A 16,541-nucleotide genomic window follows, 5' to 3' on the forward strand; every position below is an offset into this window, starting at 1 on the left:
ATGGAATGTTAATTTGTAGTTATAGTCCAATTAGAATAAAAAGCTAATAGACTGCATGTGAACTCATACTGCAAGTACCTTGAAAATTGTTGTACATTTAAAAATAATATATATTCTTTCATCCAAGTTATTTATTTCGGCTATGCCAATTTACTGGTTAGGTTGTGTGATGAGACAGAATGTTTGTCCAAGCTTAATTTTGACATATTTCATAATGATGGTAAGTCATATATAAAGAGATACTGATAGTGTTACAGAACTTAAGATTTATGATCATGTACAATCTAACTGAACAATGCATGTTTTCGTTAAATTTATTCGAAAGCAATGGGTGACATTTTCAAGATGACAAATGTAACAGGAACATAATTTACTGTCGTTTTAGTTTGTTTATTGCTGTGTGGTAAATCTTTTCATGCCAAAAGTTAATTTCTCCTGGGGGTTGATTTCCAGGAAAGCATTACTCATGTGTTGACTTCATTAGGGTTGGTGATGGAATCATCATCAGGGATGAAGTTGGAAGAGAGTGGTGTTATGTCTCTTTGGTATAGTTCATCTATTGCTGCGTAGTAAATGCTTTTCATGGCATTAACTATTATCTCCTGGGGGGTTGATTTCTTGGAAACCATTACTCGGGTACAGCTGTAGCTCATTAGTGTTGACATCTGTTGTGAATGAATTATGATTAGGGCTGATGTTGGAATCATCATCTGAGCTGTGGTCTGAGAGGCAATCATAGTACTCAGAATCATAGTACTCGGAGTAGATGCTTGAATTGGAATCATCGTCCGAGTCTGAGTTGACGTCATCATCACAATCAACAGACTCCCACTCATCACTGGAGTCCTCTGAATCGACCTCAGTATTTGCATTGGGGCAACAAGCTGCATGCGCTTGATGGTCCATCTCTCAGATGTCCTGCTCCTCCAGTACAGTTGGTAACTTAACAAAAAAATAAGTTCCTATTATTAGTGAATATATATTCCTGTAATTGTGAAATTAAATCATGTGCAACTATTTATATGAACAAACAAACTGTAATATAACCGACGTTAAAATTATGTATGTGTTTATGTGTGCTTTAATTTGATGTGTACTATGCAACCACACCATAACAATTCAATCTAAATTATTGAGTCATTAAAAATTAAAATGGGATGATCCCTATGGCAGACCTGCCAACCCTGACGAGTCCATCTCAGTAAGGCAGTTTATTTTTTCGCAACATTGACCAGTTTTCAGTAAGGTATAGCAAAATATCAATAACTGCTATTGTAAAGCTGGAAAATGTAATTGAAAGTTTGATGCATCAACGATAAACATTACGTTCAACTAAAAAAGTTTGTAAAGTAGGCGTAAACTTTATCTACCACTAGTACAGTTACACAGACTCTAATTCCAAACCCTATGCAGCTCAATGGCTTGTTCCTATCTCTCAACTTCTTGGAAATTATCATTTTACTTGACGGCAATCATATCTCCCACCATGAGACATACTCAAATTGGCATGTGATGTTTAATAAACGTAAATGTGTCCTTTCCAGCTTTTATTCAAAATAATCTGAATACTCCTTTTTATTCTTCTGTGTTGATTATTAACACTTATCTCAATCAAAATCAACAAGAGTCCTTCACAGCAACAGATGTTCCAATCAGAAATGCCAACTATATGATGACCTCGGTAAGAAAGTCAATGCTTTTCCCACAAGTTTGACAGTTTTCAGGAAGGAGAAACAAAATGTCATGTACTGCCATTGTCATGGTAGAAAACGTACATTGAACAGGCCATAAGTGTGGTTCAAGACAGATGTCGGTGAATATTGTGTTCACCTCAAAAGTTTGTAAAGTTTACTTGAACCTCACTTACCTCAGTACAGTTTCACAAACTGCCATTTCAAACCCTATAGAGCTCAACGTAATCCTTAAAACAATGTGGACAGTAGCAGCGGTGATTATCTTTTTTGCCATGTGAAATAATTAAATCAACGTATGTGAACTAAATGTAATTAATCTTTAAAAAGAAAATACTAATTGTAAACAATGACATGAGCCTGTGTGGCACGTCACTCCATCCAATGACGGGAATAGAATTTTCAGAATTCCTCACAATTGTTGGCCCATATAGACATCTTTCAATACATTAAAGTCTAGTTACTTTAGTCGGACTATGCTTAATATCGTCCATTTCCTAATAAATTCAAATTCTGACAAGAAAATAGATGAGATGTCAAGTTCAACAACAAACATTTCAGTTGGTTGAAATGTAATGTGAGCCAAAGAATATCGAATTCAGTTTTTGTTGAAGTCTGTTTCTTTAATGACATGAATATAATATATTAATATTGAGGAAAGTGATAATCTGGCTTCATTTACTCTAAGATGCTTATCTCCTTAACAGAGTTTTGAAATTCACTGCGTTCCTCGCATTCCAGAAGTGAAAATCCAGGAAGTAATATTCATGCAAACGAATCGAGTTCATTCTAGGTCACTGACTAAATCAGAATAGTTGGCATTGCTGTATATCACGTAGAACTTATGTGATGGATATGTTACAGTAAGTGGTGCAGAAAGTTTCTTTATGAAGTTGAACACAATGCTATTTAATATTTATTCACACACCCAACACAAATTGCATTCACAAACAGGTATTGCACAAGAAAAAGAGAAAAATCTTCATTATATATTCCTTTGAGAATATGTAGGAACTTCATAAAAAATTTATGATCTTAAACAGACTGAAAGATTTTGGATATTGGATTGGAAAGATTTATTTTTGACAAGCTAGACAAGTCTTTCACCGACAGCCCATGTTTTTAGGACCATAAATTCACAAGACATACCAGCAAGTATTTGAGGCCATATTTGACATCAGATCAACAACATTTCAACCTAGCATCAAATATACATCATAAGTATTGTGTTGATACAACTATCCATGAGTATAACAATATTTTCAAGATGGCTGGCATACTGATGTCAGATCTGCACAATTTCATTTAGGACCAAACAGTCATTACTTGAAGTCTTTTAATGAAAACCCAATATTCATGGGTCCATCCTTGTAGGAGTATTAATAACAAACTTTCAAAGATTGCTTTCTGGCACTCATATTTAAGCAAGTAGTTTAAGACAACTGATAAACATTTGACAATAAACAATCAAACAACACAAGAGAGAGAGACCATACAGTATGCTAATTGGGTCTATGACCAGTACAGACCTAAAAAGATCGTCTCAGTAAGGCAGCTGATTTTTTCCTTAATTTTTTACCAGTTGTCAGTTGTTGTTGTTGTTGTTGTGGGGTTTAACGCCATTTTTCAGCACACGATAGGCTATACATGGCGGCCAGTATTAATGGTGGAGGAAGAACCCGGGAAAACCCCGGAAAGAACCACCGACCCTCGAGAAGCTACTGGCAAGCTTTCTCACATACCCACATTGGCTGAATCTTAGACTCGAACCGCCGCAGACAGAGGTGAGATGGCAGTGATCCGTAACGAAGAGCGCTTTAGACCACTCGGCCACCCAGTTGTCAGTAAGGTTTAAGAAAGTATCGTGTACTGTCACAGTTCTCTGTTGGAAAACGTGTATATATAAAGTTCTGTGTTTCAAACTGATGCATCGATGGTCAGTATTATGCTGATATGAAAAGTTTGTAATGTATACATAGACGTTATTAACCGCCAGTACAGCTGCAAACTTCAGTCTTAAACCCTAAGCAGCCTAGTGTCATGTTGCTATCTCTCAGCCTGATGTAATTCTTGAATATTTTTCTTCATTTCACATGAAAGCAATCATATCTCCTGCCATGCGGCAAATTCAAATCGACACATGATATCCAATAAATGTGATTATGTCCCTCCCTGCTTTTATTCAGAACAATCTGAAGATTCCTTTTTTCTCTTCTGTACTGTTTATTAAAACATTTTTCAAAATCTTATTTTTCCTGTTCATCTGTTATATGTATAGGTAGCAAGGGTCATTTAAAAAAAATATGTAATCGATAATTTGATCATGTAAATGCTTGCATGGAAAAATATGTGCAGTTTAAGGTGTCTGAGGTACAAGAATAAAGTTAGTTTGGTTCTATAATTCTACTAGGAATAATTTAAAACTTGGATCCAACTCAAACCTGGACAAACCAATTATCCAGATTTTAACAAACAATCATTTCCCAGTAATTTTCCTTTTATTGCACTCGTCCATTTTGTAAGGGACATTTTTGTTGTTGTTGTTGTTCTAGGGTTTAACGCCATTTTTCAGCACAAGATAGGCTATACATGGTGGCCAGTATAGCTGGTGGAGGAAGAACCCTGGAAAACCCAGTGAAGAACCACCAACCCACGAGAAGCTACTGGCAGGCTTTCCCAAGTAACCAGGCTAATCGAGCCTTGGACTCGAACCCACGCAGACAGAGGTGAGATGGCAGTGATCTGGAACAGTGAGCCTTTAGACCACTCGGCCACTCGGGGGCCCCGAACATTTTTGTAAGAATTGCGGTAAAATCATAAGGGTTGGCAGGTCTGCCAGCATAGCGAACAACTAAGAAATAAAATTAATAATAATAAATATGTTAACGATAGTTTTTTCTGCAGCTAAAAATAATAACCATAGTCACTTTTCATCCAATTTGAATGGCCATGATTAGCATTAATTACCTAGGGTTACAATTAACAGACTGAATATTAGCATCAGAGAAGACAATGGGAAAACAACTAAATCTTTCAGGGTAACAAAAATAACAGCTACCTCATCATCATCAAACTGGAAATGAAAATAATTTTTCTGGTTTGAAATGACATCTTCTATTGGGCTCGAGACGAGTGTGTCATTCTGGTCATAGTTGTCGCTGTCAGCAAAGCATAACTGGAATGTAATGAAAAGAAACTGCTTTCAATGATCATATTCCTGCTAAAGTCTAAATAAAGTCATGTACAATAGCAAATAAAAACGTCTTATGTGAAATATAACAGAATAAAATCTGTCTGATTTTACATATGCTTAATTATACACCATTGGCAATATACAACCCATCCTTATTAGTTTTAATAATTCCAATTTCATGAAAAAATGAAATGGGATTCTTTGTATGTTGTATCAATGCATTGACACATTTTGAAAATACGTCATAAAACACCTAAATTGGTCATTTTAAGTCATCCTGGTCACTTTATGATCTATCAATACAGTTATGCACTTTAATAAATGGCGTGAACGAGGTCTTTGCAGTGTTCATCATACCAACAAGTAACGGATTTTTCCACAAAAGTAGGTTTTTAAATATTTGTTTCGACTTCCAAAGAGTTTAGCTATTATCTGAATACAGGCAGATGCTAGCGACGAAGTTGCCAGGGTAAATCCTCAGATGCAGGCCTAATGACAATGCTGTCTTTGTATCCATTCCAGATAATTAAATAAAGCATGAATTATGAATGATAGTGATAATTAAAGCACAAGTATTGTTAATCTAGATACATGTCTGACAATTTTTTGCCAGAAGGACTGGCACATTTCTAAATCTACTAGTTCTTCTGGATACAAGGGAATACTTTTTAATTTCTAGGCCTGCAAGAACGAAAAAAAAAAGAACGTCTTGTAAGGTGGTCTCCGAGGTTATGGCAATTAAGGGAGATAATACCTAACCAAATCAAAAGAAAAAACAAATATGAATACAAATATACACCACCCACACTGGTGTGCGAGTGTGTGATTGCCTTAGATCAAAACAAAAATGTTTGATGAGTCCACAGCAGCTGATCAGAGAAAAGCATCTGACCTAATTGATATGGATATTATTGTCAATTAGCTGAATATTTATCAATGTGAAATTTTTATGAATGATTGCTTGACATCATATTTAACAAAGAAAAAAACTTGAAATAAATTAGTTTTTCTAAAGTACCAATCACATATGGTGCATCACAGGGATCAATCCTGAGCCTTTCAGATTCGTAAATGATCTGACACTAAAAATAAACAACCTTATTTATCTACCAACCTACAAGAAGATGCCACCGCTAACAGATTTCAAATATTTCAAATCAGTGTCCCTTTAGAAAGACTTCTTTGGATTACATTCTTGAAATATACACATATGAGACCATGTACATTCCTACCCACATATATTGACATCACTTGTGTAGACAAGCCACATATGTTGATCAAAATGCAAAGCCATTATCACGTGATCTATTATTGATATCATATTTATCATGTTTATGTCAACATAAGCCACAGGTCATAAACTGAACGAATCTTGTTTTGTAATCTTTTATGTAGACAATCAGCCAATTCCGATTCTTTATTTGACAATTATTTGCTGTGGATGCCACAGTAGCTAGCTATTAGGTCATCTATTGTTGACCTTTTGTGGCAACTTCAATAAGACATGCACCCTTCAATTGCATAAATGGAACAAACATAATAAAAGTTGGCAAAGTCCTTAGCGTTTTCTTGAACATCTTAGCTTTTAATTTAATTTTCTTATGAGATATTACACAGGTATCAATACCATTTGTTTACTGATGACTTTAAACGACAAGCAATAGCGTTATATTTTGTTGACTATTTCTAAAAATACTCATTATAACTAGACATGACATTCATTTAAAATTGAAATATCTGTCTCTGGACATTTTCATTTTGAAGTGTGAGATCATAATTTGAAGCTCAATTCCATTTTAAAATGTTACTGATTTCTCTTCTTTTATGTTGATTATTGTACTAATCTAGAACACATCTGCACTGATTACTGCAAGGATTTAATTTTGTATTTACCCACCAGATGCAAAATTAGGTGATTCTCATACTGAAAAACAGTCAAGAAATGGATAGGGGAAGATGCCACACAAATACTGGTGGTATCTGGTAATGGATATCTGAAGTGCAGTTTCAGCCACGGATGAGAATAGTGAGTGAAGAATAGGACTTCCTTCCCATTTTACCACGTAGGTCAATCCTCAAAGATTACGTGCAGTTTCAAGACAATTTAACCTAAGACAGCACAATCAATGATGATTGGTCGAGACTACTATAATTACTGAATCCAGAGTATGCATGAGGAAAGTGACAAGAGTGAGACACCTTGTGATAAAGTGATAAACAGTCAGCTAAACAACATTACAATACGAACTGTATGGTTGCATTTCTCGAAACTAATGGATTATGGCTGTACAGAAAACAATGCTGAACATGATCACAAAATCAAAGAACATTCAAAACAAAGACAAAAGAAAAGCATTAGCCAAAACAAAATTAAAACAAGTCTAAGAACTCTAAAGGCTTATTTCAACTTGTTCACTGGTAATGTGATCATTATTCATGCAGGCTTGTTTCAATAACATTTTGTAACACTGATTTAATAACATGCACATGAACTGACGATAACAATATAATATCCCAACTTTCGTATATATTTATTACTCACTAAACTTAAGTCATTTTCAGGTCTTGTTTCGCCGCTCTCCTGCACCAGGGTTGAGGGCCCGGTAAGGGGGGAGTCGATGTCATCTACTGTATCATGATTTCTGAAATGAAAAATATGGCTAAATTGTACATTTGATGAGTTTGGTATTTAAGCTGCAATGTTTCATATAATAGTAGTAATGTTAAAACAAAGAGTCAAAATGACAAGTCTAAATTAAGGTCAAATTGCAGAATCATCATCTTCTTTCTCTTATGCTGACTAACAGCTCTTTTATAATTAAACATCTGATAGTTCATATACAAGATAGCATAATATGATTGGCTCAAAATGTAAAATCATGAACCTGATGCATGAATGTCAATGAAGTATTACCTTTTGAGCAAATAACATTATGCAATTATAGTGGCTTAGAGTATGTGGGGGTATCTAAGGTGATTTGTTAACGCAGTATGATTTTTTTTCCATCAGGATATTGCTGTTTTTCAACATCAAGCTTGCATCAGTCACATGTAGTTTTAGGGTTAGTAAAAGATTGACGAAATCTTCAGATCTGATCCTTTCAGTGGGTGAAATGTGTTGGGTGTGTTTAAATATTAAATGGCATTGTGAGGAACATTTTAACCATATTAACATTTTTGAAAATTGTATATGTTGCCCCTTAATGAGATTGAACTTTAAAGTGAGTGCACAAGACCACCTTCAAGGTCGAAGAGCCAGTGTCAGATGACATACCAAAGTAGTACCTGCACAGATTAATGCTAAACAATCGCTGCCAAGGACGTGTTGGAAATAGTGAATTTGGTGCATCCTATATGGCTGTGAACATGAAACAAATATGGAAGAAAATGGCGAAGACCATTTTTTATTTCAAAGCTACCAGTGCCAAATTTTTACATCAAAAATGACGTCTCATTACATAGTGTAACAAAGTAGCCGTGTACATGCATGCATTTGTTCTCTTATTTGAAATATGCCCCATATTTCCCAATCTGCATATTTGCTTTTAACATTGTCTTTAAGCAATACTTTAGAAAACTGTCTGAGTTGTATACATGTACAATATGCACATTTGCTATATAAAAATTACATTCATGTATTTTCACTAAACGTATAGGAATGCAGATGTGCAAGATTTGGGATATCTGCTTTGCATATATACCCACAATTCCATGCAAAACATTATCACATGATCACCTGGTATGTTGAAAAAAAGTTTTGATCTGGTCAAATGTCAATTTCCCAATACATATAGGAGATATCCATACATTACTAGAGCTATGACATTACTTGAGCTATGAATTTTACTTTTGCTTTCCTTTGCAGACTATAGTTATTGTCCCCCTTTTTACTATAAAAAAGTTTACCCACTACCAATTTTGTAAACAAAAAGCATCAATAAAAAAAAAAATGCAAACACATTAGTCATTTCACTGATTTATGAATTCTAACCTGATTGTTGTCAAGGTGTCCCAAACATTGTTGACTTGGCGCTTTTAAAGAAACGGGAGCTTCTTTTGAAAAAAGATTGCCGAGATTGCAGTCCTTCTATTCAAACCACATAAGTGATGTTCACCATCACTGATAATCTCAATAATGCCATACATTTTATAGTTATAACTTGTATCTTATTTATTTGTTCAGGTTCCTTTACAAATATTATAAGTATACAATTGGATGCAGATGACAGCTTTTACTGAAATAGACTATTCCAGAAACAAGAAATGGACACTGATCACTCTCTCTCTTTGTTAACATCCAGATATTCTGTTTGCATTAAAACATGATTAATTTGACAGTGTTAGGGACCAATTGATGAGAGATGAAACTTTTTCTTTTTACCGAACAACCAGGAACAAACCAAAAATTCCATAATAAAAAAGCTAAAAATACAATATTATTGTTTTCTGACGTACATGTTAATTATGCTTGATCTCTAAGGAGTTGACGTGATGTTGTACAATTCATTTATAAGATGTATACATGCATAACAAAACTGTCCACAGGTCCACAAGATTTGTTTTCAAGGAAAATAAAATTCCATATACTGACAGAGGTCTTGGAAATGCTAAATCATGCGTATTTGGACACCAATTTTTTATATGGGATGCAGAAAATCACTTAATCACTTATGCGGGAGCCCTCCATATGCATGTACTAGGTGGGCGCCAAAATTCAAAGACATGCTAGTCCTGCTTCAGCCACCTGCTTAGTGAGAAAGTGTGTTGATCAATTAGCTGTGCTGATATTCACAATGACACAATTCAGTGCTGAAAGACCCCTTGATGTACATGTTGCCATTATAAGGGTATATCAAAAGAACGTGATGTCATAGCTGGGCAGCAAGTTCAAAGACTATGACTGGTGGCTAAGTGGGAAAATATACCAATATTTACAATGACAGAATTCAGTGGCTGAAAGACCCCCTGCTGTACATGTTGCCATTATAAGAGTACCTCAAAAAAATATGAAGCAATAGTTGTGCAGCAATTTCAAAGACTTTGACTGGCAGCTCGGTGGGAAAATACCGATATTTACAGTGACTGAAGTCAGACGCAGAAGGACCCAGATATGTACATGTGACTATTTATAAGAGTACATCAAAAAACAACTTTAGCTTTCATTATTGTGTTCATTTCCCGGTGTAGCAGAATAAATAGTGCACATGACCTCAGAATCAAGATATGTTGAAACTTAGACAAAACACCATTCCCAAACTTGGATAAGTATTCTGTGGTTTAACTGCAATCTGACGAAGATTGTAATGAGGTTCAGAAGAGTGCTAAAGTTGCTGTAACTGATAGTTCGGATGGGGCAGTAGAAGAGAGTAACAAAGTGTGAGTTGTCTTGCTTAGTGCTTGAAATTGGGTTGGCAAAATTCAGCCTCAGTATTATAAAGTGTTATAAAGAATGTAAAAATTAAATTAAACCAATAGTTATTTGCATAGTTTTCTGGACTGCAACTTTTGCTGGTGGGACTTCGATTTTTACCAAAATGGGAGTCATGTACTCCTAGTTTTAAAATCCTAGCGAGAGCTATTAAGAGCATTCATTTATAAATAAAATGGGGTAAATTATTGGTGCCATAATTTCATGCAAGATACTGTTAAACAAACAAAACGAACAAAAACCATATTTTCGCCATCAATTTCTAGCAGCATTTCAAATATGCTTTATAGTGTTGAGATCATTTCTAATTTTTCCTTCTTTGTTTTACTGAGATTTTATTACTTACATCAAAGACAATACTATATCTTTAACAGGATATTTCTAAGCATGGTTTGATAAACATCTCAGCTGACACTTTTAAATAAAGTAAGAGCCCATGAGGTATAATACTTGATAGGAACATTTCATTTTCAATTTTTTGTAGATCGAATAGTCTCGTACCTGGATTATAATTTACTGGAGTAAAGCAACAAAAGTAGGTTAGTGATTGTTTCATCATTTAACCCTTTACCTCATGCAAACGTCTTTTGACGCCTCTACTCTATTCGCATGGAAGCACCTTTTGACGCCTCTACTCCATTCGCATGGAAGCGCCATTTGACGCCTGCTGTAAAAGTCAGCCATTTTGAGCTGGTTTTCATAGCGCCACCTTCGGGGAAAACCCCCCTATTAGATACTACATTCATTTCTGCGAATGAAAATTACGTCAGATCACGTGGTCGCTGTTTATGCACTGGTCGATATCTGCTATACAAAGTAACTGGGTCGTAATCTCCACTCTCCAAAATGGCAGTCGCAGATTTCATTCAGTACTTACGAAGTTTTCACGATTAGAATCACAAGTATGAAAGATTCAATAACTTAGGTAAAGGCTCTGATATTGATGCAGGCAGCAATTAGTTTTTATAAATTATCAAATTCAGATAACTTAGTGATGTAGGTGCAGATGAAAAACATGTAAATTTCGAGTATGAGAAATGGCATCTACAGTTAGTCATGTGGCCTCACTAACATGACGGTGAACGAGTTCTCTCAAGATTTTAAAGCACATACAAAATTCTTCCGTGAAAAACAATTACACAGCTATAATAATAAGACTTTACTCTTAAATTTTTTCACATATAATAGATGTGTACCAAAAATGTATTGCTTAACAGTTCACAGGCAGGCCTATGCGTATGGGCTCGACTAGGTAACAGGTGTTCTATTTATAGTGCGCTGCACTTTGTAACTATGCTCTATGAGGTAAAGGGTTAAGAAACCTTCTTCTCTTTAAACAACATAGATAATATACGATAAATATCACGGTCTTCAACTACTCTGGATTTGAAAAATAATAAAAATGAAAGTCGCCCTCTGAACTGTGCCTTTCACAACAACATTTAATTCATTTGGAGATTCACACTGATGATAACACCTACATTTGAGATACTGCTAAACAGCAACAGAAGTAAAAGGTACACAATATGAAGAAGAAAAAAAATTAAACGCCCTGGGCTAACAGGTACAAGGGAATAATATCAACTGGTGATTTAATGAATATTTGTCAAGGATACATTTTAACAATCATTTTCTGACGGTTCAGAAATAAAAGCAGACAGACAAAACAACAAAGAAAATGTGATGCAGATGTGTGCACTGATGTGAGAGCACCATTTATCTTCTTTTAGTACTTTTTTCATTCTTTTCTACAAAGTAAATATTGCTGTTAAGAATATTTCATGTCTGTAACGACAATACTTCACACTGAAAGTTATTTTTTGCAAACTCTTTGTACGTGTTGTATAAATAAAATATGTAAAACATTAATTACAGTAATCAAATTGCATTCTAACAATAATAGTCTAATAGCATTTATTTATATTATTTTCATCACTTTCTATGTTGTATGTACAATTCTTAAATATGCATTTTGCCCATCATAAATTCTGAAAAGAGGAGCAATAAAAATCTGCTTATTTTAATAGGCCATGTTTTTATTCAAACACAAGAAAATGAGCTGAGTGGTTAAACAATAATAATATGGGCACTATTGCAAACAATCATAATATACCAAGTTGCACTGACTAATCAATCTTTTGTTTTTATGTGATGTCACAAAACGTGTGCACTTCAATATCCGCCATATTGATTCCCTAGTCACACAAACCGACACATACAAACATTGGTCCAAACATGTAATTATGAAGGCATGTATAATTATGTACATAAAGATATCTTAATACACTACGATCTATTGTGTATGTCAACTGTTCGAGACCGAATTCATGACTTTGTCCATAATTTCTTCAATTAAACAGTGACATTTCAGTCATCTTTGCTATTCTTTCATAAACAAATAGATCCATCAATAAACAGATGCATAAACAAATGGAGACACAGACAAGTACAAAATGTAATGAATTTCAATTTTCATGGGCTGAAATCAGTAATTTCCTTATTGTTCAAGTTAAAAAGTCAATCGTTAATATGTAATTTCATATTTCTAAAAGCATTTCAAGAATACTCGATTTTGACATTTGACACAAAATCGTGTTCCATTAGGCACATGCTTCATTTTAATACCAGGGTTCCTGCCCAAGTAAGAAAAAGATTTAAAACCTTTTCCAGACCATAAAATAAATAATTCCATACCTAACCATGTGACAAGTTTATTAACCTAATCAGTAATGATAGCAACTGGGGATGACATTTTCTGAGTGTGATGAACTGGTACAGAGTTCTCACGAAACTTATGATTATTTTATTTTTTAAATCAAGTGATATTTACAGATCGACTGTTTGTACTTTATAATGTCAATATTCAGAATAGATTCATATTCACAATATATGCCATGAATACGTTTTATTTTCTTCAAATAATTTAGATTTAACCTCTTTCTGCATATACTAAACAGTAAATTTTTAACCTAAATAGGCCGACCAATGCCTTTAGATATCACGAGTCATTTGTAAATACAAGTCCGATACTAACCTCGAAAATACATTACACAAAAAACTTTACCCAACGTTTTTAAAACATTTAGTAAAATAAAAACGCGTGTCACATTCCTTGGTATAAATGTTCGTTTTGCCATAAAATGTGTATATAAACTCAATTAATGCCGTATTATTGCCATTATTTACATTTTTACAGACCCACCTGCCGAAGAGTTACTGTTCTTGCTAGCAAAAAGATAGTCCAAGAATACCAACTCAAGGGGTCGTCCGTTAATTATGTCAATAAAACGGGGGGGGGGGTGCGTGGGGGGAAGGGGTTTGAAGAAGTTTGACAATTGTTGACATGGGGGAGGTGGGAGTTCAAGATAAATTGACGTCAACGTTATTTTTTTACAATAAATTTAATAAATCAAAAAATAGGAAATTAGTCGGTGCGTTGGTTTGGTAGACACTCGCTCGCCCGTCAACAGCCCATCTGTTAGACCAGCAAGTTGTTGGTCTACCCATCCGTTTAATCCTAAACCGGTTGAGCTCTTGCCAAGGAAGTCATAATCTTGCATCATCATATCTTGTTTTCATTCAAAGTGTTATAGTCAATTTGAAATCTGTTAAACAAGTAAACAAAATGTATTAAAATTTATTTGTAGACCTTTTAATTTCCATAATTCTATTTTTAGCATAAAAGCCAGCCGTATAAATTATTATTTTTTTAAGGAAGGTAAAATTTGAAAGATTGTTATCATACTTTTGATTATCAAAATTTTTTAAGGAAGGTAAAATTTTATGGGGGGGGGGGGCACTGAAAGTTTGACAGGGGGGAGGAGGTAAAAAATTGCCTAAAATTTTTTGACATAATTAATGGACGTACGTATAAATTCCTTTCTTTTAGGTGAATTGTACATTTTGAAGTAGGACAGGTACATACTATTTGGTACATTGACCTTTGACCTAGTTATTACATAATATGACATAATGTGATTTATCCCATACCACCCATGTGAAGTTTAATAAGTGCTGATATGAATAAGATACAACTCGTAGTTGAAAGAATTCATTTTATTTCAAAAGATGATTTTGATGGTGAAGCAAAAGTATGAAAACAATAGTTCCAACAGTTCAATGACATTTCTATACACATTCATATAAGACATAGCTTATTACCTCATAATATTGTTTTTCACAAGTGAGACTAAGTATATTTGTTACTTATACAGTCCCGAACTATTTCACAGATTATTGAAAAAAATTAAGGTTTGCTAAAGGGAAGAATAGCCTCACAGTGTATCCATAGAAATGCATACATGTGGGCAGCATTTATGAACTTTACTAGTTTGATGTGGGAAATCAAATGGGTGCTGAACAGTTTTTGTTAAATATTGAAAGTTCTTTAAGAATAAAATGTATGAAATCTTTAGAAAGTAGCACAAGTTGGCTTTGGATGGGGACTTTTGATGACTATAGCTATGATATATATAGATTTGTGTTGCCTGGTGCCTTTATGTATGTGCTGTTACCTCCTAGTTTGGAATACATACAACAAAATAAGTTATGTAAACATAATATTGTTGATTTTGGCCAAATATTGTCTATTTTACCTGCAAAAGATGATAGATCACTTGTACCATGCAGGGTGTTCTGGCATGATTAATTTTAGGTACTTTATTAAAGATATGGTATTCCTTCCCACTTTGATTTAAATTGTCCTGCTCTAATTGTCAATTGTTTTTTTTTTTTTTTGCTTTGAAATTGTTCATGCAATTAGTTAAGTTCTCTTGCATTCCCTTTTGTTGATGTAGCAGTGAATACCAACAAACAAGAACAGTTTCTTTAAGTCAGCATTTCCCATTGACACTTGTACAAGTCCAATTATAATTTACTATAGACTTTCCATTAATTCTATTTCTTTCTGTCCAGCTGTTCTAGTGGAATTTCCATATTAAAACCAACATTATTGAATGATAACCATTTTAGTCACACAGTACACATTCATTCCATTCAAATCCACAGTTCTTGAAACTTTGCATCCCATTGCAAGAATCCAAATTGGCATGAGATCATATCTGCATGGTTATGGAAGGCTGCACTCTATATGCCGGCATTGTAGAAAATATGAACTATGTGATATGAAAGAGCCACGCCATCTTAGAAATTAAAATTACATGACTCTTGAGGTCTCCACTATATAGCATTCTAATTGTTAGGTTCTCACTTCATCAATAATGTATTTTGGGATAATTTAATTGCAATGAAGATAATACAGGTTGTTCATGAACTCATCTATATTACATGGATAATATATTAGAGGTTACCACACCTTATGTATATCATTCAGTAATCTCCCTTACACCAGTCATAACATTTCAAGGAAATAAAATCTCACATTTTCAGTGACTGGTTATAAAAATAAAGAGAAGATGTATGAAGTATTATATTAGCCCTCAATCTTGATGCAGATGTAAGTAGAAGCAATTTAATAATTTCTCACAGTAAAGTTTGCAAGTTTAAAAACTGATAAGGTATGTTCTGTTTGGTTCTGAGATAAGTCCATCTCTATCTTAGGTCAGTTATTATTAATTTCTTATGTAGAAGAAGTATACTTTATATGTATCTATATTATCTAAATTATTCACCCTTTTATATTAGATGGAAATGAACACCACCTGAAATGTGGGTACCTGTAAGGGATGTTATAGCACAGTTCCCTTTGGGCTCTCCTAGGACCTGTTGGGCCCTGCCCCATATATTTGTCCAAGGTAAGGTCATCAAACTTTCACTTGTCATTTTTTGCATTGCTGATTTTGCCTCCTTTAATTCCTTTATCATAAGCTACCTCTCCCTTTTAGATAAAAACTTTCCTCCTGTTTTTACCTCCATTTGACGCTCTATACTTAGTGTTTATATTTGGCATTTTTCTGTATTTTATTCCCCAAATTTCACCACCCCAATCCAACATAACCACTTAGAAGCTGTGATTTACTATATTTGTTGACTGACTGGCTTATTGAAACAATTTTATTCACATTACAAAGGAGGAAAGCTTACTATACTATGTGGTACATTTACCTTTGACCTAGTCATTACATAATGTGACATAATGTGATTTATCCCATACCACCCATGTGAAGTTTAATAAGTGCTGATATGAATAAGATACAACTCATAGTTAAAAGAATTCATTTTATTTCAAAAGATGATTTCATTAGTGAAGCAAAAGTATGAAAACAATAGT

The 16,541-nt window shown here is 34.2% G+C and overlaps 2 protein-coding genes across 5 annotated transcripts in view; one reads left to right on the forward strand and one right to left on the reverse strand.

Moving 5' to 3' along the window:
- Positions 1 to 298: 298 nt before the first annotated feature.
- LOC149786910 (uncharacterized) lies at positions 299 to 13,565 on the reverse strand. 3 transcript variants are annotated; one of them, XM_089978289.1, is made up of 4 exons: positions 13,515 to 13,565; positions 7,427 to 7,526; positions 4,750 to 4,866; positions 299 to 942 (listed from the first exon to the last, which is right to left on the reverse strand). In XM_089978289.1, the coding sequence occupies exon 4, from the start codon at positions 904 to 906 to the stop codon at positions 589 to 591; it is 318 nt and encodes a 105-aa protein (XP_089834415.1). In that variant the 5' UTR covers positions 907 to 942; positions 4,750 to 4,866; positions 7,427 to 7,526; positions 13,515 to 13,565; the 3' UTR covers positions 299 to 588. The 3 variants fall into 3 exon arrangements, with proteins under 3 accessions (XP_089834415.1, XP_089834414.1, XP_089834416.1); XM_089978288.1 differs by having other exon boundaries at positions 13,499 to 13,520; XM_089978290.1 differs by lacking the exons at positions 4,750 to 4,866; positions 7,427 to 7,526; positions 13,515 to 13,565 and adding an exon at positions 3,221 to 3,520.
- A 735-nt stretch (positions 13,566 to 14,300) lies between these two features.
- Positions 14,301 to 16,541, forward strand: part of LOC149786911 (uncharacterized) — a 34,332-nt gene continuing 32,091 nt past the window's right edge. Inside the window, exon 1 of one of the 2 annotated variants that reach the window (XM_089977437.1) lies at positions 14,301 to 16,065. The gene's annotated coding sequence lies outside the window, so the exon portion shown is untranslated. The remainder of the gene's footprint in view (positions 16,066 to 16,541) is intronic. The other variant, XM_089977439.1, reaches the window with a different exon arrangement.

The sequence above is a fragment of the Sinohyriopsis cumingii genome, chromosome 12 (genome assembly GCF_028554795.1).
Source record: "Sinohyriopsis cumingii isolate HCF-2022 chromosome 12, ASM2855479v2, whole genome shotgun sequence".
In the NCBI taxonomy this organism is placed as follows: domain Eukaryota; kingdom Metazoa; phylum Mollusca; class Bivalvia; order Unionida; family Unionidae; genus Sinohyriopsis; species Sinohyriopsis cumingii.

What these genes read in the sequence shown, in the direction of transcription:
- LOC149786910 (XM_089978288.1), bottom strand. Translation starts at nt 4,802, where the DNA reads ATGTCATTTCAAACCAGAAAAATTATTTTCATTTCCAGTTTGATGATG. An exon ending in TCCAGTTTGATGATGATGAG is followed by an intron (nt 943 to 4,749) that starts GTAGCTGTTATT and finishes TTTTTTGTTAAG; the next exon opens with TTACCAACTGTACTGGAGGA.